The sequence below is a fragment of the Trematomus bernacchii genome, unplaced genomic scaffold (assembly GCF_902827165.1).
Source record: "Trematomus bernacchii unplaced genomic scaffold, fTreBer1.1, whole genome shotgun sequence".
Lineage (NCBI taxonomy): Eukaryota > Metazoa > Chordata > Actinopteri > Perciformes > Nototheniidae > Trematomus > Trematomus bernacchii.
Window position 1 is genome coordinate 2,247,557 of NW_022987614.1, and position 23,717 is coordinate 2,271,273.

The window sequence follows — 23,717 nt, forward strand, 5'->3', positions numbered from 1 at the left end:
GTTGACTAATATCAGAATTGAATTGAGGTTTGATGACTTGTATTTCAATATGCAGCGGGGAAGAAAGGAACATTTTCTATATGAAATATGTTTTTTTATATCTTGCTTTGCAGAATTGGAATACTGTTTCATTTCTGCAAAAGATCCGAAAAAACACTTTGCATTCAACCAAACATGCACAACTTCTTAAATTCATTAATTGAATACACCTCCAACAATCCATCAAATGGCCACTCAGGCTGGTTTCATCGAACTCACAGCAGTTACAATAGGCGCTTTCACACCGGAGTACTTTTCCCAGTATAGTTCCGATAGTTCTTGAAATGTTGCGTTCACACCAAAAAAATCCGGAACTAGAACTTAGTTCATGAGAACCTTTCCACCCCCTTTTTAGTCCCTGCTAGAGAGCAGGTACTTTCATGGGAGAAAAAGGTTCCCATTTCTGATTGGCTGGGCGAATTGCAAACCACGCCCCGTAAAACTCAGAAAAGGTTTTGTGAAGCCGCCATTGTATTTGCTGGCATTAGCATTATTAGCATTAGCATTATCCCAGCACACTAACCAGTGGCGTCGCCTGGCCTGGGCATCCGGGGCTTTAGCCCCGAATGTTTTTTCTGTAGCCCCGGACAATTCTCCCTCAATAATATAATACATTAACCGTGCTTTACGTGAACCTCATCATGACACAAGAGAGGACGGCAGCACTGTAATTTCCCGTGTTCAGTGAATGCAACAGAGGCATGACACCAGACCAATCAGAGAGTTGCATGGAAATAAACGTGTGCTTGTGTCATTCAAGCTCGGCTCTGTGTGTGTGTGTGGCAATAGCGCATTTAGTGTGATAGAGAGAGAGAGAGAGAGGGAGAGAGGGGGAGGGAGGGACCGGTGCCAGCATGGACCGTGTTGTTAGCATCTGGTTAGCTAGCTGCACTAACGGACATAAGGAGCTGTTTGTTCCATAAGAAGCTGGAGGAGAGTCCTCTCCTCTCAGACTGAGAGACTCAGGTGAGCTAAAGGACTCTCTGAGTGTTTAGATACATAACTTTAGTCTAAGTTATCTCAGTGGGTCTCAAACGGTTTGGTCACAAATTATTCAAAAGATTATTTCCGCGGCACACCTTCATATGATCATTATAGTTATAAAAAAAATAAGAGAATAAAGGAAAAACAGTTATGAAATACTATATGGCAGTAAAACAAGAATAGAGTTTAAAAGGGGAGTGATTAGTAAAATATCCATAAAGAAAAAGTACATCTGTTTACAGTTCTGCTTCATATGGGTGTTGAGAGAGGTATCCATAGATCTCTTCATTTTGCTCTCAAAGTGCACCAGATTGATGCATTTAACTTCAATATTTAAAAAAAAAATCTTCCCGGGGGAGCATCCCCCCGGACCCCCATAGAGAAGGTGAGCCCCCCACTCATAAAAAATACCACTTTACCCCTGCCTATATGCCGTGAGCTGATTATCGAGCCTTCATTGTAACAGTCGCGGGTGTACTGTGTGTGTGCGTGTGGGGAGTGTTGCAGTAAAAAATGCCACTGTAGTGCCGCCGCCACTGTGGGCTAAGCCCCGAATGTTTTCAGGTCCAGGCGGCGCCCCTGGCACTAACGCAGAGAGACTAACTTATGGAAACACAAAAGAAAACATGGGAGTGGTGGAGTGATGAGGAGGTGTCGGCGTTCTGGCGATTTACTCGGAAGGCTTCAGTAGAAGCTGCTGGGAGTCCCAGCAGCTTCTACTGAAGCCTTCCCCAACTCCGGGGACTTCCGGCCGGGGACTTCGGGTGGCAGTATACGCCGTGAAGTTGTTTGCGGCCTGCCAGTACAGCCAAAGCAGAAGAAGAAGTGACGTCAGCGGCTTCATTTGCCTAATCCTCCCTCAGGGGACTTATTCCGGTGTGAACGCGATCGGCTCTTTAGTTCATCAGAACTAAAGAGTTCTGATGAACTAAGTACTGGGAACTAAGTACTTAGTTCATCAGAACTAAAGAGTTCTGATGAACTAAGTACTGGGAACTAAGTACGGCAAAGTACTTGGTGTGAAAGCGCCTATTGATAAGATGCTATGTGAGTGGTTCAAATCCAGCAGAATGTGTCTATAAAATAATATCCAATATCCAAATATCTAGGACTAAAAAAAATTGGATACTTTCATTAGAAAAATGTTTGATCCTTTTAGCATATTAGCAGACTTTTATCCCATTATTATTCTCATCCACTTGCCTTTATTTGCTTCCATATATAAAACATCTCTACAGTATGTGTAGGAGAACTGTCTGGCAGCTCTGACCTTTATAATGTTAACGCTACAAATGACAGCTCATCCTCCTGATGAACTCACTAATTGCCCCAGTGGGGGTTAAAGGGTAATGTAAACCCACACATCAATTAGCATAATGCCTGATTACCCCTCAGTCTCTGTGGGTGGACAGACCCAGCGGTCAAATGGCAAACAATAGGATGTGAGGATCCTCTGATATGAGAAAATTACTCCTTTTGTTCAATGCGGTTACAGACCTGAATGCATACTCCCGTTAAGCTCCCGAGACTCTGAAAGTTTCAGGAACAAAGATTCTCTCTCTTTTTGTCCTGATCCATTTATATACAAACCTGTCTGAAAATGATCTGATCAGATTTTGGCCACTTTATGATGTCATAACGATTTTGTGGCTTGTGTAACCATTAGCCAATCAGCAACCAAGGCTAAACATGTTTTGTGTATATCTGAGACCTATAATATATTGATGAAAAACAGTATAATAGTGGACCTTTAATATATTTTGTGTGTTTCAGGTGGGATGTAAAGCCAGCTTGGTGTTTTTCCAGTACTTCATCATGGCTAACTTCTTCTGGCTGCTGGTGGAGGGGCTGTACCTCCACACGCTGCTCGTCGTCATCTTCTCCGAGAACAGACACTTCATCGTCTACATGTTCATCGGCTGGGGTCAGATTCTGTTTCGTCTCAGGTTTAGCATCCTGACTTTCTTAATTTCTCATAAGGCTGAGAAAAGGGTGCAATGTGAGACTGTGATTAACAAATATTTAACAGAACAGCATCCTTTCACTCACCACTTAGCTTAATTAGATAAGATAAGATAAGAGGTACTTTATTGATCCCAAGTTGGGAAATGTTTGCGTTGCAGCAGCATAAAAACAACAAAACAAAACATTGCACATAAGTAGAAATAAAAGAGTAGAAGTAAACAAAACTAGAATTTAAAAAATCTCAAAATAGAATTAAAACAGAATTATAAAGTAGAAAATATACTGTAGACCGTGACTATAAACACTATTGAAGGGATAAACTGGATTACAGATAAAACATGTCAAAAATATCTGTGAACTAAAATGATCAGAAGGGATGCAGATGATGCCTTCTTGTCTTCAGTTGTTTGATTTCCTCGCGACCATTTCTTTACCCTTTATCATTATTATTTTCGATTTTCATCAGGGCCTTAATGAGACAATAATCAATACTTTTAAGCTTGATAACATGTGTCGATGTAGTGCATATAGAAACACAAAAGAGTGCAGAGGAAAGAAGATTTGAAGTGGGTAGAAAATGGAAATATAATCAATCATTCACTCAGCTGACACAACTAGTGAAGTAATATACATAGGACTTAAAGGTGGGGTAGGTAAGTTTGAGAAACCGGCTCGAGATACACTTTTTGTTATATTCCATGGAATGCTCTTAACATCCCGATAGCAATGAATATCTTAAGTGCTTTGACAAAAAATCCATAAAAAATGTCATCTGTGGAAGCCGTAGTACTGTAAAAAGCACGACCAATCATCTGAGCCAGCCCGGCTAAAATAACTGGATGGCCTACCTGCCTGTCAGCCTTCCATCGGGGCACAAACTTATCTCGTGCCCTCATTGGTCATGTGCGCGTTCGTGTGTGTTGGAGGAGGGGCTCTGTAAGGAAGTGGCAGATTTTCTCCGGTTGTGTATTTTCAAATTCTAGCGCACTCGAGCTGGTTTCTCAAACTTACCTACCCTACCTTTAATGTTGAATAAATATGTTAATAATATTGACCCTAATGCGAAAGAAACTTCAGATTTCAAAGTAATAAAAAAAATAATGAAATAAATGTTATTCTTTCATATCTTAGGCTATTATTTAAACTATCAAGCCCACTATGTAGATACTAATTTACCTCCTGATAGATCATTGTTTACCTACATTATATTGTTGATTTCCTCGTGCCATTTTTGCAGGATTCCCCCTGGTGTTCGTGTTTGCGTGGGTGATGACGAGGATTTATCTGGAGGACACGGGGTGAGTGACGCCAATCAAACTCCTCAGCATTAGCATATAAACGTGAATAAGATCAGCTGTGTGTGCACATTACACTGTCTTTCAATCATATTAGATAGATTAAACATGTATCAAAGGAATCTGCATGTGTATGAATAAATGTCATTGGTTTTGTCAAATGGATATATGAGCATACATCTCACACAAATTGTTTCCTACTTTATTATGCGATAGGAGACGGGAAATTTAAATGACATTGAAGATTGGCACACTTTATATTCAACAGCCTCTGTCAACACATCACGTTTATTGATTATATTAAGGCCGCAGATGTGAATGTGGCTTTGTTTTTCCAGGATAATAAGACAAACATCCCCCATGTCAGGAAGCCTTTTATTGGATAACTCGGCTGCAGGGATTTGCAGCTGAGTAGTTCTCATTATGAGCCTGAGCTCGGATCACATCCCCGTTATTACAGACTGCAGATCACCATAGAGTGGGAGTTTTCTTAAAAAAGACTCTGTGAAAAACTCAGCAGCAACAATAGAGTAGAGGAATGGATCAGCATTTAGCGCCTTCTGTTTCCTCGTCTGGAAGTCAAGGGTTTTTCGGATGTGTTATTTGTTAGATTCCTAATATAAAGTCTGTGGTTAACACAAGCCAAAGAGATTATAGGATTTTGTTATACGACATAAAATACTTCAGTAAATACCCCACTGGTGAATATCCAAATGTGAAGTCATTTGACCGTGCTGTAGTTCCTTTATAGCCCAACATTAGCCTCCTTTAGCTTAGCGGTGGTGACGTGAAGTCATGTGACTGTGCTGTAGTTCCTTTATAGCCCAACGTTAGCCATCTTTAGCTTAGCGGTGGTGACGTGAAGTCATGTGACCGTGCTGTAGTTCCTTTATAGCCCAACATTAGCCATCTTTAGCTTAGCGGTGGTGACGTGAAGTCATGTGACCGTGCTGTAGTTCCTTTATAGCCCAACATTAGCCACCTTTAGTTTAGCGGTGGTGACGTGAAGTCATGTGACCGTGCTGTAGTTCCTTTATAGCCCAACATTAGCCTCCTTTAGCTTAGCGGTGGTGACGTGAAGTCATGTGACCGTGCTGTAGTTCCTTTATAGCCCAACATTAGCCGCCTTTAGCTTAGCGGTGGTGACGTGAACTCATGTGACCGTGCTGTAGTTCCTTTTTAGCCTTACGTTAGCATTTAACGGCATTTACACTTCAACATTCATAAAATGGTCTTATCTTAACAGAACTTATGTTTGCAACAGATCTTATTTTCGGCAATATTCCCGAAATCCAATGGAAAATCCCATTGAGTTTTGGTCGTCATCCCTGCACCACTCTATTAGCAACCCAGTCTCACCAACACGATTTTCACATTTTTTTCGTGTCACACAGAACAATTTTAAATGCAATGTATTTCTATTGGTAGTATGTTTCGTGCCTGCAACACGTCTTTTTGTCCGGTCGGGTCTTGGAAGACCAGAAGCTGTGTGGTTCATAAAAACATGTTCTTACTCAATATCTTACCCTAAGCCTAACCCTATCCCTTTTATTTTAAATTGTATAATGTCTGAGTTTTTTTGCCGTCAGTGAGGAAAATAAATGTGGCTCAGAGCCTCAGAATACTGAAATCTGCATTTTATGTCATCTTTTTTTCCTTCTAATTTGTTATTATTTGGTGCAGGCACGAAACATACTACCAATATAAATACATTGCTTCTAAAATCGTTCTGTGTCAGAATACTTAAATCTGTATTTTTTTTAATGTCTTTTTCCTTCTAATTTGTTATTATTTACATTGCTTTTAAAATCGTTGTGTGACACGAAAAAAATGGCGAAATCGTGTTGGTGAACACGAATCAATAGATTAATTTTGTGACTATAACTCGAAATGCCATGAGACTGTGTTGCTATTAGAGAGCAACAAGGGACAGCAAGGATACAGCTCACACTGTGAGAAAAGTGTGTGGAGAATAATGATGAAGTTTGAGCTTGAGGGTCTATTCTTCACCGTGGGAGCAGTTGCTTGACAAAATGAAATGAACAGCTTGGTGTGCAGCCTTCACACATTTGATAAAGGGTGTGCGATGCATGTTAGAACTTCTGGAAAAGGTATTACCTTGAGTTATGATAATTTAGTGTCACTAAAAGTACTTCTTGAGACTCAAAGAATGACTCAAAAAAGGCAGGTGCAGTGTCTGAAATGAAAACAGAAAACAGACAACTTTCCTCTCTCCTAGGAAGGCAATCGTCCTTGGGAGAACTGTTTCTCCCGGTTTGATCTGTGTCTTAGATATGTCCATGAAACTATCTTTTCTTCCGACAATAACAGGACTTCAGGTTTTACCCTGGCATCAATTTGAAGCTCTCCATTGTACTCCATTGTTTTCCAGTTCTTTGCTGCAAAAACTTCACCACAATGTGCATAAAAAGGCAAATTTAAAACCATGACTCAACGAGAGATCTGAAAGCATTCAACTTTTTGAACACAACGGGAGTTGCAGTGTCTGAAATGAAAACAGACACACTCCTCTCTTCTAGGATGGCAAACGTCCTTAAAAAGACTGTTGCTACCGGTTTGATAAGGCAGGCCCCAGCTGTGTCTTAGATATGTCCATGAAACTATCTTTTCTTCAGACAATAACAGGACATCAGGTTTGACCCTGCCAGGGACAGGACTTATAGTTTGATGTCGAATATGCTCTTCGTTAAGTGTCAGGGACATTGGAAGAGAGCGCCAGAGTTCTCAGTAATACCCCTTTCACACCAAGGCTTTTCCCCTTCTAGCTCCGTGCTAGAGCTTTTCTGGTTCAGAACCGGTTCTTCGGTTTAGCGCCGGCTCTTTTCACACCGCTCAGAGCCCGACTGGTGCTGCCGCTGCTGCGTCATGACGTCACAGTTTACGTCGCTGAGTTTCTCCCCAACGGAGCTCACCTCACAACAACAACGGGCCGGGGACTGCGTTGGGTCGATGATCGTGTTGCTTTTAATCATACGAAGCCAGATTAAATTAAATAACGACTTCTCCAACCTTATACTTTTCTCCAGAGTGCCGTGGTTCATTGTTTATTAATGTGTTTCAGCGGCATTTACCGACCGCTGCAGTGCTGGCTGCTCGTCAACGGGAGTGTATTCTCCCGTTAGCTCCGGGTTAGCTCACACGGCTCTAAAGTATTCACTGTCTGACTGTCACACAAGCAGCTGATACATATCCCCAGTTCCCCTTAAGTGAATGTGTGTCAGTCTGAATTGACGCTGTTTGGTGTCAGTCTGAATTGACGCTGTTTGGCATCACAACGCTGTTATGAAAGTTTCTCTGGTATAACATGGGTGATGTTAGCATAGCAACCGAAGCTGACTACTTGCTAAGCCGTTTTCTACAGGCACTTTTTACCGGCGTATTTTTCATTATGATTCTACTTGTGATAGTCGGACATGACAACCTGTGCAGCCCATGTATTGATTCCATCCGATAGCTGCTATAATAACAAACAAAACGTCTGCCTGCTCTCCACAATGATCAATAACAGCGAACGGATGGTCAAAGTAAGGTACAAATAAACAGAATCACACGAAGCCTGGTTAGTGTTGCCTGACTTTATAAAGTGTGTTTTTTTTTACAAGTGTGTGGTTGCGTTCTAGTCACTTTGCTCAGCACTACTGCTGGTTACAACTTTTATTTGCCGTACTTGCCTTAACTGTTATCTCAGGTTAATCTCGCCCCCCTCCGACGTAAGCGTGACGTATGCGGTTCTTGCTTCTAGACGGACAACTTTTTGGTGCTCGAAACGAACCGGATTCTGGAGCTTAGAGGCTGCTCCGCTGCGGGGTGAACAGGAAAACCCGGTGCTTTTCAAGCTCCAGCTCCGAACCGGCCCTGAAACACCGTTGGTGTGAATGGGGTATAAATGTCTTTGTCACTTCTCTAGCTGTGACTTCCAATACATCTCCAGTGTCTGACATCAATTTGAAGCTCTCCGTTGTACTCCTTGTGTTTTTCCAGTTCTTTGCTGCAAGAACTTCACCACAATAAGCACAAAAAGGAAAATGTAAAACCATGACACCACGAGAGATCTGAAAGCATTCAACTTTTTTGACCACAAGACAGCAATGATGGGAATATCAGCTTTGTAACCCTAACCATAGCCTAAAAGCATTTTACATTATAATACAATAGGCAACATTTAGACAAGTTCAAGTCATATTGAATTGCAATTTAAGACTTGTAACTTGGGTCCCTCTAGTATTCTAGTTAGGTCAAAGAGTTTTTCCATTGTTTTGGCTCTTTGAAAGATATGAACTTGCAGGATTCTTGCTGTTTTTAAGTTTTTAACTGCATGGTGGATTGCATTGATTGTCAAGTTGCTTCGGGTATAAAACTCGGTCTTTGAGTCATGTTTACTGTTCCACAACTGGGTCTGTAGTTTTTTCCCAAAGTGAAGGATTTCAAATCTATTGGGGCCTTGTTCAGAAAGGGAAACATTGACAAATTGGTCATTATTTGGACACTGTATCGGACTGCAAAGAGTTCTACAAATTCACAAATTACCAGTTGATCTACTTCCCAGTTCTCCCTTATCATCATGAACTTTAGTTAGTATCAGTATGAAAGAGATCATGAATAAAAGCTCCTGGAATTAGTTTCCTTTAGCAGGCTGACTTGAGCTCATCCTCAGAGATGTATCAAGGCACTCAGACATCCACAACATGGTGTCAAAGAAGCCAATTAAAATGGTCCGGCACACCAATAATGAGGCTCTGGTAAATCCAACTGGGAGGAGAACCAGAGTCAGAAGGGATTACTTACTCCAATATAGTATGATGGGAGGAGCTGGAGGATTTTGCAGAAGAAAATCATGTCTGGTCCACCTTGCTTATTAGCCTTCCTCTACTGCAGCCCTGGATTAGTGGCCAAAGACGGATGAATGGATTTATGACTTGCCCTAAATGCCATGAGACATACTTTACAAACATGAAAGATTACAAGAAAAAACAGCTTGAGGCTATCTCATTTTCTTCATCAAACTTTGAGGTCTGCTGGAAATTCATCCAGAAGTTTGAAGCCTCCCTCTGCTTGTAACTTTCCACACTTTTCTGTTGCTGTTGTGCTTTATAATATATTGTTTATATACTATATTAAGTGCAATATGGTTATTAATGTTGCCCTCAGATGCTGGGAGAGGAATGACAACCCCGTACCCAACTGGGTGATCAACGGACCAATCGGTTTATCCATTATGGTGAGTTCGGTTTTCCTTCTGTTTGTCTGGAGGGATTTTACATGCTTGCCAATTTAAAAAGCACTATATTAATAAAAGGATACAGATGCCAACCCCTCCCCATGAGTTACTGTTGATACGCAATGTCAAGCTTTCAAATATAGCATTGCGTTGAAAACTCTTGATAATCAGCCCTCGATTTGAGAAACAGAAGCAGGCCTATGGTTGATGATTTGTGTACAAGACATGAAGGAGACATTTCTTCTATATCTTTGAAGAGCTATTTGTCCTACCATACCAAGTTGATTTAAGGAATCAGATGAAAAAAATATGTATATTCCTTTTGTTTCACAAGTAACAGCATGGTGAGATTTTATGCTTTGTAATTGGCATTTCTTTTTTATTTGTTCCACTTCAACTTGAATAAAAACGTTTTTGAAGATGAAGAAAAACCAACGTGTTTGCCAAAGTAATCTCAGGTCTCTTCATATCTTTTTCAAATGTCCAAGCACACTCATTGTGCATGTGAATAAATCATGCTTGATAAGGCTAATTGCTAAGAAATTATTGAACAATCGTCCAAGAGCTCAAAAAGCATCATAAGGGCGAAACAAATTCACCCAAAAAGGCCCCAAAAGTCGTATACAGTGATTACCCAAAGACTTAACTGTTTTCACTTGTCATGCTTTAAATGAACCAACGATGCACCAAAAGTCCTCCAATCCTCTTTTTTTCTGGATGTATCACTGACTTGCTGTTTGAGTCTCTTCCTTTTATTTGTGTTGTTCATTCATTGCTTCAGTGGGTGGAAAACTGTCCAACACTGCACAATAAAATCCCTCCTATGGGGGTTTTCTGACTCTCTTCATTTGCTCTGATGTAATTTCCTTTCTCCCTGTCTCCAAGGTGAACTTTATCCTGTTCATCAGCATTATTCGGATCTTGGTCCAGAAGCTGAGGTGTCCTGACGTGGGCGGAAACGACCAATCACAATACAGGTATCTCACAAGAGGCTACACCTGCTACTGTGGAGGAAAGTCAGCTAAAATGTGTTTTTAAAAGCAGATAATCTGAGACACCCAGAACATTTTTATCCCCTCTGCTGTCCGGAAACATAACAGTGTAGATAACGGTTATTCAAATAGACGGCGTTTCATGAAATGCCGAGTGGGGGAAGTGCCTCTGTAGTGGGAAATTCTTGCACAATTCAGGGTCTTTGCACAGTCAGACACACAATTGTACCCTGCAGGGGAATGTGAGCTGTGCTGAGCTGTCAGGTACTCTCGTATCCCGCGGTCACGGAGATCAGAGAGTCAGAGGCGATTAAAAGCCTGGATAAGCCACTGCAGAATCTCCCGTTACTGTAGGTGAAGACATGGTGTCAGAGCAGTGGAGTTTAGTGCAGTCCTGAGCAGAGATGACAAACTGAGAGGAAGGATTTCACCGTCTCAATGTACGCTGGAGTTGTTGGGGTGGTGCAATGCTACAGAAGTAGTTGTTTAAGCCAGTTTATACTTTCAAAAAGCCCTGCAGATATTTTGGATTTGATTTGATTTATTTCGAATGTGTAAAACAATAATAGAAAAAATTATATTAATAATGAAATGAAACATGAGAATTATTATACTATACAAACTTAAAGGTAGGGTAGGTAAGTTTGAGAAACCGGCTCGAGATCGCTAGAATTTGAAAATACACAACCGGAGAAAATCTGCCACTTCCTTATAGAGCCCCTCCTCCAACACACACGAACGTGCACATGACCAATGAGGGCACGAGATAAGTTTGTGCACAGATGGAAGGCTGACAGGCAGGTAGGCCATCCAGTTATTTTAGCCGGGCCGGCTAAAATGATTGGTCGTGCTTTTTACAGTATTACAGTTTCCACAGATGACATTTTTTTATGGATTTTTTGTCAAAGCACTTAAGATATTCATTGCTATCGGGATGTTAAGAGCATTCCATGGAATATAACAAAAAGTGTATCTTACCTTTAAGCAGTGTCACATTGATAAACAAAAATATAACTGACTTACAAATTATATATCAACAAATGATCTTCTTAATTACACAGCCGAAAAGGGGTGCGAAGAAGTTTACACTTTACAGATGGTTTCATTTCCTTCATTTAGACAGATTTTAGATTTTGGGCCTAGTAACCAAGACAGGGTCCATATTTTTCTCCATTCACACCGTCCAGCGTTCAAATTGTGCAGAAAAAACGAGACTAGAATTAGCCTTGCTTCTGTTTAAAGAGGCCCTATTCTGCTTTTTGGGGTTTTCTCTTTCCTGTAGTGAGTTATATAGATTTGAGTTCATGCTAATGAGCTGCAAGGCTGAAACGCCTCCTTTGATTACTTCCAGAAAATCAGTATGTAACACTTGGGCCTCTATTGGCTAGCGCTCCAACACATTGTACGTGGGGCGGGACATCTCTAAGCGGTTGACCAATCACAACAGAGCCGGCCAGCTATCCAATCAGAGCAGACTGTGCTCTGGTTTCAGACAGAGGGTGAAAAGAGGTGCTGCAGCACAGGCAGTATGAGAAAAATAAAGAGCTTTTTGAACATTAAAGCATGGAGACATGTCCCAGTAGAGACACTACATACTGATATACACCTGAACATCAGCAGGAGAGGACTCTTTAAAGTAGAGACACTACATACTGATATACACCTGAACATCAGCAGGAGAGGACTCTTTAAAGTAGAGACACTACATACTGATATACACCTGAACATCAGCAGGAGAGGACTCTTTAAAGTAGAGACACTACATACTGATATACACCTGAACATCAGCAGGAGAGGACTCTTTAAAGTAGAGACACTACATACTGATATACACCTGAACATCAGCAGGAGAGGACTCTTTAAAGTAGAGACACTACATACTGATATACACCTGAACATCAGCAGGAGAGGACTCTTTAAAGAAGAGACACTACATACTGATATACACCTGAACATCAGCAGGAGAGGACTCTTTAAAGTAGAGACACTACATACTGATATACACCTGAACATCAGCAGGAGAGGACTCTTTAAGTAGAGACACTACATACTGATATACACCTGAACATCAGCAGGAGAGGACTCTTTAAAGTAGAGACACTACATACTGATATACACATGAACATCAGCAGGAGAGGACTCTTTAAAGTAGAGATGCTACATACTGATATACACCTGAACATCAGCAGGAGAGGACTCTTTAAAGTAGAGACACTACATACTGATATACACCTGAACATCAGCAGGAGAGGACTCTTTAAAGTAGAGACACTACATACTGATATACACCTGAACATCAGCAGGAGAGGACTCTTTAAAGTAGAGACACTACATACTGATATACACCTGAACATCAGCAGGAGAGGATCTTTAAAGTAGAGACACTACATACTGATATACACCTGAACATCAGCAGGAGAGGATTCTTTAAAGTAGAGACACTACATACTGATATACACCTGAACATCAGCAGGAGAGGACTCTTTAAAGTAGAGACACTACATACTGATATACACCTGAACATCAGCAGGAGAGGACTCTTTAAAGTAGAGACACTACATACTGATATGAAGCTGAACATCAGCAGAATATGGCCCCTTTAAATCAACAACATCTCATATAACAGTGTGAAACAAAATAACATCTGTTTCAGATGAATAATGTTTTTAAAGAACTATTTTCTCTCAGGAGATTGGCTAAATCCACCCTGCTGCTGATCCCTCTGTTTGGCATCCACTACGTTGTCTTCGTTTCTCTCGGCGGATCCATCGCAGAGGATTATAAAATATTCTTCGACCTGGCACTCGGATCCTTTCAGGTGATATATTACATATTTGTATATCCCATCACTACATGTTATTATAATAAACACCTCTCTAATGAATGGAAGTGCTCATGTGCCTGTTAATTATAAGACTTCATTAAAGAATTGCAGTGCAAAAAACACTTTTATCTCAATGTATCTCTTACCTTTTTACAGACACATCTACAAGCATACACATCCTCTTGTACATTTTAGATTTCAATATTGAATTACTACATAACTTATCATGTTTTATTAACGTTTTAAACATGACTGTGTTGTTCTCCTCAGGGTCTGGTGGTGGCCATTCTGTACTGTTTCCTAAACAGTGAGGTAAGCTTTTATTATATAAAATAAAGTAATTCTGTGTGTGGCACCAAAAAAACATCTATTTCCATAAAACATTTAAGTGTTTAATTTAAGAGAAGCAAAACAATAATACAGGTCTTTCTTAAGTATTCCCATGAAGGTGTCTGCACTCCGCTGATAACAAGCCTGTTTAAAATACATGGTTTATTTTCAATTTGGTCGATGTTTTTCTGGAGACAAAGGTTGAGGTAATGGTTTTTTTTTCAATTAAAACTTGTATGATTAAAGGGCTGAAAATAGATGAGTGACATTTGTTTAAAGGTGGCTGCGTATCTTCATTCTGCAGCACCTTGTTTGTTGTAAACATGCAAGGTGAACTTTGTATGCTAGTTAATAAACCTGAAAAAATCAGATAAATATTCCGTTTGATTCCCAGACCTCATCAGGTAAAATCTAGTAGGAACTTATAATAAAAAAATATGAAAGTACTATTATTAGAAAAATAATATACTGTAAAACGCAAAACATAAAAAATAACCCATGCTTAATAACTCTTGCTTTTACTCCAAACGTACCAGAAATATAAAAGAAATGAACCAATATTTATTGTAAGAGACCGTAATATGACCTAAATCTCTAATTCTCATGTCTACTTTTTTCCATTTCTATATATTTAATTTACAAGATCCTTCTTAGTTAACACAGTGTATGATATTGAACCTACTGTAGGGACCATTTCCAGCACATTTGTGGATACACGAGAAGAGAAGTACCATACTTTATTCATCCCAAGTCACAGCAGCATTTTGTCAATAAATGTACAAGAATTACAAACTTCTTCAAAATAGCATAAAATAAAAATAAACATTAAAATGTAAAAACTAAATATACATATTCTCAGTAGAAAATACATATATTCAGAAGATTTTCGACACACTATAAAATATACAGATTCATTAGAATACTCTCTTGTAAACCAATCTACTAAAGGGACAGAAACAAAAAGATAATGTACTATATACATACAAAAAAAGTGTGCACAGTAGCTTTGGATTCAAAGTATAATATATATCCTGTGAGGAATTGTTATCGGATCAGTCTTTATTTAGTTTAGAACATGTTGTTTTTTGTTGTCTCCCTTGCAGGTGCAGGGTGAGCTAAAGAGGAAGTGGCGGAGTATGTGTCTGAACTGCCGTCTGAACAGAGATCACTTCAGCAACACCTTCGCCTCCAGGAACGGTTCAGAGCACATGGTGCAACCTCACAGAAACTCCAGAACCCAGTCCATCCTGCAGTCTGAGACATCCGTGCTCTAAAGACCATTAAAGGTCCCCTATTATACTGTTTTTCATCAATATATTATAGGTCTCAGATATATACAAAACATGTCTCTGAAGTGTTTGGCTCCAAACACCAAACAGATCATTGCAGCATCCCATAATCCCCTCTGTTTCAGCCCTGTTTCCAAAGTGCTGATTCTGTGTCTGTTACTTTAGATGAAAATAAGGAGCCACTCTCCACGCCTCTCAGAGATATTTGGTTAAAAATAACTCAATGGTGCTCTAGGAGGAGATTCAGGTGATAAGTTGGGGGGGGTTACCTTGGTTGCTGATTGGCTAATGGTTACACAAGCCAAAAAATCGCTATGACATCATAAAGTGGCCAAAATTTGATCAACTCATTTTCAGACAGGTTTTTATATAAATGGATCAGGACAAAAAGAGAGAGAATCTTTGTTCCTGAAACTTTCAGAGTCTCTTCACACAGAGGGGACACATGTTGATGTAGAAGAGACATGAAGAAGAGGATTTTGCATAATAGGTGACCTTTTAAAAAAAAAATAAAAATAAAATCAAACACAGTCCTCAGGTTGACCTGGGTCGAATGGTTTAACAGGTTGATTTTTAGTATGAAGTCAAAGTGGTGGCATGCTCGTCGTTTTATCGCAAATGTTGGTCTTAGATTCACTCTGTGAGCCTTCAAAATGTACCCTAAGTGGACGGAAAGCATTTCTAAACCATCATATGAGGGTATCCTTGTGTTTGCTGCCAAGAAAGACCATTTCTAATCAGTGTTTTAATGTTGCGTTGTCAATGAGAGCTTAGAAAGAAAGGGTCTTTAAGGTCTTTATGAGTGATGTAGGTCATGTAGGCAATTTGACTTGTGTACTTGTATTTGCATCAGTTACATATTTATTCAGAAATATATGTAAGAGAATCAGTGCCATTTATATCGTCATTGTAAGCAGACTTTCGATTGGGTTTGTGCCAAAAAGGAAAATACTCTGGGAATACTCTTATGAACGTTAACGTAAATGACCTGGAAATGATATCTGCTATATTAAAATTCAGTTATTCAGTTACGTAATGTGTAAACCCAAGGGATCCTTAAAAGAAGAAAAACTCAAATCAAACACAGTCTTCAGGTTGGCCAGTTTCACAAATTGATTTAAGCGTAAAGTCGAGGTGAAAACCAAAGGGTTGGGGCATCCTCATCGGTTCATGGCAGATTTTGGTTTTAGCGTGACAAGTATAAGCCTTCAAACTGTATCTTAAGTGGACCGTAAGTATTTCCAAACCATCATATGAGGTTACTCATGTGTTTGCGGCCAAGAAAGACCCATTTCTAATCAGTGTTTTTAGTGTGAGTAGTTGATGTGAGCCAAGAAAGAACGGAGTCTTGTTGGCAATCGTTGCAAACTCTTGTTAAGTCCGTTGTTCCTGGAATTTTGCATATGAGTGTTGAAGGTAATATAGGCAATTTGACTCGTGTACCTCTTTGCATCAGTTACATATTTATTCAGAAATATATGTAAAAGGAGCTGTGCCATTGTTATTGTCATGGTAAGCAGACTTTAGATTGAGTTAGTGCCAATGTGTGGTTGATTTCGGCTTGGAAAATCTTGGAAGTACTGTTTTGAATGTTAGCGTAAATTAACCCAAATTAATATTTGAGATATTGTCCTTTAATTTGCAAGCCACATACATTAAGTAAAGGAACTGTTCTCCCATTGATAGCATAAGTCTTTCATCAAATTCCTGTAAAACAGCACAATTTCAAGTGACAAATGGTCAAAGTACAAGGACTTCAGAGAACTTACACGTGTCTTTAGGTCCACCCAACTCAACTTACTCAACCAAATGCTAAAAAGGAGTTAAAGAAACTAGCTACTTGTGTTTGGTAAAAATAGCCAGTGGTTTCTCAGCATGCTATTTACAGGTCAGTTCTTTCAACCAGCAACAGTATTATTTATCAGAGGAAAAAGTGACAACTTGTATCTTAACCCTAACCCTAGTAACGTTTTTTATGGTCCATATTTACCAAATCCACCCATCTGATAACTAAAGCTGATTTAAATCCCTGTAAAGAATGAATCACAAATGCATTTCGACCCAGGTCAGCTTCTGGAGAAAACACTGGTAAACAGGGTTGTTTTTGTACTGTTTCAGAACCCACGCTGTTTTGACAAACTGCATAATTGTTAATGTACATTTAATGATATGCTTTAATGGAAAAGTGCTGTGCATGCCCGAAACCCTTTATCTGTGCTTTGATGGTTTTCATACTGTGCTAATCTGTTTTAATGAAGCTACGTGTGTGCTCAGACTGAAGATGACATGTCATCAAAAGGGAAATGTGAGTGTCCACCAGAAAGCTGAGATCACTGATATATTATTTGTCACTCGAGTCTTGGTTTGGAGGGCCGGATGTTTATTTTTACACATTTGTGATGTACAATTTGAGCAGGACGGATGTTTCATTGGGAAGAAAGTGAAGGATCACTTCCTCCAATGATGTTGGGTTTCCAAACCATTGCCACCTACTTACAGTACGTATTGGACGAAACAGGATCTTAAAAATAAATAGTGAACTGCTTGAGACTGAGGATAATGTTGCTTCTATTCATGCAGCGGTTTGCATGTTATTCTCAATGTTTGCCTTCTTTATTGATGTTGATAAATGGCTGTCAATTTCTTGTTGAATCTTGTGTAAATATTGCTGAGAGGTGATAAGAAGAAAGAGGAAACACTTGCTTTGTGCAGCGTGCTTCGTTTGCTGATATGTTGTTTTTTCATCGTTGCCACAAGACAAAGTTATCTGGTGACACTTTGCTTAAGGCATACAGATCAAGGCATTATATTCACATCACTGATTATAACTTGTTCATTATGTGTGAAACAGAACTCCCTCTTGTTAGACATTTGGTAAACACAATTGTGCCATAGTTTGTTTGGTTTATACTATCTTTAATTTAGGAGCTACGTCTTACTTTATAAATGAATTTGACATTTTAGGACACATTTATTTTATACATATGTTCAGGAGGATTTAAAGGTAAGGCGTGAAACTAGATATGTTCTATCTAGTCTCAGATATATTTATTTTAAATAATTTGTTCTCCTTGATATTTTGTGTTGCATGTATAAAATTGAAGTTCTTTTATTTTAAGTAATTATTTTTTCCCGGTACTATATTTAAAGAAATCCCTCTCAAGCAAAACAGCAAAATGCCTAAATGTGCGAGACAGAAACGTTTCTTTATAGCTGCCATGCTTGAATGAAACATTATGATCCAATACAGTAAGCCTTAAGGAAAGTGTTAAAACATACCATGTTACTCAGTCTCAGTGTATCATAAGATGTTTGCTTATTGAGTGATTTCGTATTTAACGTGGACGGATATGATGTTGACTATCATGTCTTTAATCAACATGTGCATCTGTATAAAGACACCATGAATGTCATGAAGTAGATGATTGATAAAGGCTATCTTTGTACGCATTTACTGTGTGATTGTACCTCTTTCAAACGACATTGTGGCAAGGATATCGTCACACTAGTATTTATGTAGGCCTTTTCACATGTATCTTTCGCATGTGCATGTTTACGTTATTCCCCCGAGTAAAGAGGGGCACTTTTATGAAATGATAGCGTTGTTCTCTGCGGAAAGTTAGTTGTGAAAAGCTTTACTCCTGTATTAAAACCATGTGCAAGAGAAGTGTGCACGTATATTCACACTATTGTCCTCAAAAATGTAGTTTCATGCCTAGAAGATTGATACTTTGCCTTTTATTTCCGACTAAATCAGTATAAGACATAGACGTTCAAACTTCAGAATATTTAAGTTAAGGCGAGACACTACAGGTGAATAGGGTACTTTTTTTAACTTAAAAGGGACCTATCATGCAAAATGCACTTTTGTACGTCTTTTATACATGAATATGTGTCCCCGGTGTTCCAGGGAACTCACCAAGTGTCAGAAAACACAACCCTCTCTATTTTCCTCCATACCCAAATCTCTAAAAAAGGGGCTGCAACGGATCTGATAAAAACTGATCCAGATTTGAACACTGTCCTGACGTCAGGACGGTGGCGCTACGGCTATTGGGCCAACTCCACCAATCAGGAGGAGACAGCCACGGCCATTGCCGTTCGAAAGCGCTGGAGACGCTGTAGTACATATGCCAGGCCTGTAGGTGGTGCTGTTCTCACTGAATCTGCCCTTGCAAAAACAGAGCTAAAAAAGTGCAAATTGAGCAAAATGAGGCATGGCTAAAATGCATGATCTGTTTGGTATTTTGAAAAAAAAAAGTGTAAATATGCCTTATATAGATATGGTCCTACACTATATTATTCAAATATAGCATGATAGGTCCACTTTAAGACAATTGTTTTTTGTATTACAAGTTTTCTGAAATAGCATGTTTACATATGCAAATGAGCCATTATCTAATTTTTAAAAATGTGCCTCCAACATACATATCTTCTTTCAAAAAGACTCCTGAAAGATGTCTCTGTTGTATGAACCTTTCTTCAATGCATGCTGGGATAATAAACGTAAGCCCCTTAAGCCCAGAGGCAGCCTGAGTAAGCAGGAAAAGACAGTAAATTAGATCTTCATCAGATCACCAAACACTAGTGCAACTAATCAAACCCCCTGCAGCATGTAAACAGTTAAACAGCCTCCTGAGAGGGTTGTATTTCCCCTGAGTTTAATGCTGAGCTAAGTGCTGATATCTGCCCACTCTTCATGCTAAGCTGCTCATACACTAAACCTATTCATGTATGAACACGTGAAATGACACAGACGTGACCTAAAAGTGCCACAACAGCTGAAAAAAAACAAAGCAGATGCACTGACCTTAACCACAAGGGACTAAGGACTGTGCCACAATAACGTATATTCCTCCAGTTTGAGGGAATTACAAATCCCATTTGTTCTATGCAGAGAACACATCCATGTATTATAGCCATGTATTACAACACAGAGCTTGATGTATGTTTTATTGGCAGCTGAGGTGAGGTACTGCAGTCGTCATTCAATTGGAACGTTTTTGGTTCAATACCAGCCCTTGAGCAGGAAACGTGTGTGTGTGTGTGTGTGTGTGTGTGTGTGTGTGTGTGTGTGTGTGTGTGTGTGTGTGTGTGTGTGTGTGTGTGTGTGTGTGTGTGTGTGTGTGTGTGTGTGTGTGTGTGTGTGTGTGTGTGTGTGTGTGTGTGTGTGTGTGTGTGTGTGTGTGTGTGTGTGTGTGTGTGTGTGTGTGTGTGTGTGTGTGTGTGTGTGTGTGTGTGTGTGTGTGTGTGTGTGTGTGTGCAGCAGCCAGTTAACGTGTGAACATATCCGCCATTATGCAGGACTTGGTCCCATGCCAGCCTAGCAGTGGAGCGAGGGGTGTGTGTGTGTGTTCGTGTTCATGCTCCATGGCAGCCACTGTATGAATGATTGGGTTGATGCAATATAACTTTGACTGGGTAAAGATATAACTAGAGTAAATGTACCTTTTGTTCAATAGAGAGAATCCAGAAATTAAATATATATATAAAGACAGCATGCATGCAACATTTTGGCACGTTTTTTTACCCCGATCGCTGCTTATTCTGTGTTCGACCTAGCCACCGGAACCCACGATATTTTCTGACCCGCACCTGTGAGTCAAATCCAAACCACAGGTAGTCAACCTAGAACACTTGACAAAAAAGTAAACTGGGCCATGGATGTAGATGTAAAGCCATCAACATGCAATAGATGCCTGTGATGTTGAAAATGTGTTGGTGCATTGGGGGAAAGGAAATACAATGACATGAGATTTTTGTGAATTACATTTACTGACAGACAGTCTGTGATGTTTAGTGAATGTGAGACGGTGATGTTGAGATGAGAGCTGATGTTGAACAGATGTTTGATGCTGACACAATCCAGATATCAGATGGCTGAAGGCGTCCGACTCTTCAAGCTCACTGATCTCAGAAGTTCACCAAACGCTCATTAAAACACATCCTGCTAGAAAATCATGTGAACCGAAAATGATATTATGCATGACGCTAAATTCAGACATAAGGGCAATGTTAACTTCCTTACCATGAAAACAGCGCCAGAATCAAAGCTATATTTCTGCAGTTTTAGGATAATGCAAGAGAATAAGAATGCAAGCAACCAAGGTTTGTTAAGGTTCAATATGACTGTAGTCAAAAATCCTAATGGGGAAAATCTCACCCTATTATCGGCCGATGTCACTACCCCTTTATTGTTGATCTCATGCCAAATGACTCCATCATTCAAGGCAATTAAATATATATTTGATATAATAAGGAGTAAAAGGCAAGCACAATAAGGCTAGACGTTTCTGACTACCTCCTCGTTGCCTCAGTAAGTGTTAACATCTATTGGTATGACTGTAGGGAAGTTCCAATTTCTTATGCGACGATCTCTAGTGGCCGTCGAAAGAATGACAGGTGTAAAGACGGTATAAAGTAGTATAAAGACCGACAAATGAGGAGGATGGGGTGGATGGATAAATCAAATAAATATTATATTTTCACCCATTATACTGTTGTTATTGTGGCCTTTGTGGAAAGGTCAACAACTGATAGTGGCCATAAATGTCAAAGATGAATGACACAACTTTAACGAACACTTTAAATTCAATCCAGCGTCACAAAAAGAAGGATAAGTAAACACCCGATATGATGAGGTGAAGAGTAGAAGTCAGCTCTGAGAAACTCTTAACAAATCTATCCTGACAGATTGATTCAGACCTCTCCTGTCTGTTCCCTGGCTTCACTCTGTCTGTCTGTCACATCCATGACAGAGGCGATCGTTCACAAACAACCAAAGAAGAAGAAGAGATGTGAGGAGAGTGGGTAAAACGATTCGCAGAGCATTTCAAACGTTACACACCTTGCCAAATGTTGCAGAAAGTAGATGTTTTTTTATTAAATTAACAAAGATCGTACAATTTTGGACGTGTAAACACCTTTACTCTTGGCTTTCTGAACAGCACTTTTTTATGGGATCATTCGAATCGTTCAGTATTCCTAGCCAGAAGCTGTTTACTGTAGCTCTGCTGGCTCATTCATCACATGTTAGCTTGCAAAACTGATTATCCAATCCAACACTGTAAATAGCTGCTATCTAACTGTGTGCATACGGTCTTTGATGCATCTGTGTATGAGTGTGGCTTCCACATGATAAAATATCCAGTCTGAGGCTCAGTTCAGCCAAGAAAACATACTTTAAATTATGTTTTTTCCATGTTCACAATTAAGTTTTGATTCTGCATTTAAGGTTTATTAAAAATGTAAACAAATAAAACACTTTTATGCAATCTTGATGATGTGAAGCAGTGTTCTGGTTCTTTATAGAAAAAGAGGAAAGTAGGGTTGCGTTCGAATACTCCAAAAAAACAGCTCCTAAGTTCTAACCCTATCGTCTATTCCTTGACCTCGGAGTGAAACGTCATGGGGTTAAGGAATAGTGGATAGGAGAATTCAAAAGGATTTAGGAGAAGAGACTGCGGCACTTTAGAGAATCCGACTGCACTTTCACTATCCGACGTGTTTATGATGCGCCAGCAGAGGTCATAAATGTGCGCCTGCTGCTGTGGGGAAACTATGGAAACTACAGTTTTCTATACAGCGGACTACAACATGGATGTTTAATAAGAACGAGGGACTACTGTAAACTCATCTAGAGACTCTGCACCGTGCTCTGATGCTGTTGTTTTATGCTTTATGAACGGGGACAACAGAGAAACATATTCTTCATGACCAAAGTTGAAATTGAAATAAAAAAGGAAAGTGAAACTTATGCTCGTCATCCTCTCCCTCCGGTCCACATTAATACAAATGATCCCAATACATATGAAAAGATCTTAAAATCAATACAAATGTATTTATTATAAACGTTAGTCCTTAACATCTATCACTGTGTATATCACCATTCAAACATCTTTTAAAAGTTGAACAAACCCCACACAGCTCAGTAAAGACTGTGAAATGTTGACTTTATTTGATCATTTCAGTAAAAACTAACGTTCATATTTCTCTTTTTGATTATAATACTGATGAACGTTCAAAACAAAGCACTTTGGCAACTTACCACATACGTTTTAAAACGCTTAATAAGCACCGTAACTTTCATGATATCATTTCTCGTTCATAATCGGTTGTTTCCGTGAACGGCCGACTGTTGTGTGACGGCAAATGCTGCGGCTGCAAGGCATTGTGGGGCAGCATTTTCTCCTCTCCTTTCGGTTAGGGAGGTCCAGTGGTTCCTAGGCTAAAGGAGGTTATAAAGGAAGTTTGAAACCTCCTTTCCTTTTAATTTAGAGAATTCGAACGGCACTTATCATGGCTGCCACTGAGGGACTTCCGGGTCATTTCACTCCGTTAGGAAGGTTCCTAAGCTAAATGGACTATTCGAATGCAACCTAGGACTCAGAAACCTAGAAATGTTCTGGTTCTGGAAGTCAGTGGATCATTTATCTGATCAAACCTGAGAAAAACTCCTTTTATAACATTTATAATTGAAGCGATCAAACTGTTGAATTGAGGAAACAACCTACTTAGAGATAGTGTGTTTGCAGAATGTGTTAGTCGCAGCTCAGTGGACTACCTAATAGGTCAAATGTTTTCTGGATTGCATCGTCCTCCCATCTTTGTTTTAAGTATTATTGGCTGATAAAGAAACGGCTGTAAGCCTCAGTTTCCATCCAAACTGCAAACACAGCAACCAGCATGAAGCCAAATGCTCAGTCATCTCCCTAACACAGATTTCGGGCCAAACACGCCTTCTCGCTCCCAATTAGCGGC

At 39.6% G+C, this 23,717-nt stretch overlaps 1 protein-coding gene across 1 annotated transcript in view; it reads left to right on the plus strand.

The window, feature by feature from the left end:
* Window positions 1-14,942, plus strand: part of LOC117483780 (vasoactive intestinal polypeptide receptor 2-like) — a 58,803-nt gene extending 43,861 nt beyond the window's left edge. The window contains exons 7-13 of the mRNA XM_034132130.1: window positions 2,797-2,947; window positions 4,226-4,286; window positions 9,453-9,522; window positions 10,408-10,499; window positions 13,203-13,332; window positions 13,609-13,650; window positions 14,772-14,942. Of these exons, the coding sequence (XP_033988021.1) occupies window positions 2,797-2,947; window positions 4,226-4,286; window positions 9,453-9,522; window positions 10,408-10,499; window positions 13,203-13,332; window positions 13,609-13,650; window positions 14,772-14,942 (717 nt within the window). The remainder of the gene's footprint in view (window positions 1-2,796; window positions 2,948-4,225; window positions 4,287-9,452; window positions 9,523-10,407; window positions 10,500-13,202; window positions 13,333-13,608; window positions 13,651-14,771) is intronic.
* Window positions 14,943-23,717: the final 8,775 nt, after the last annotated feature.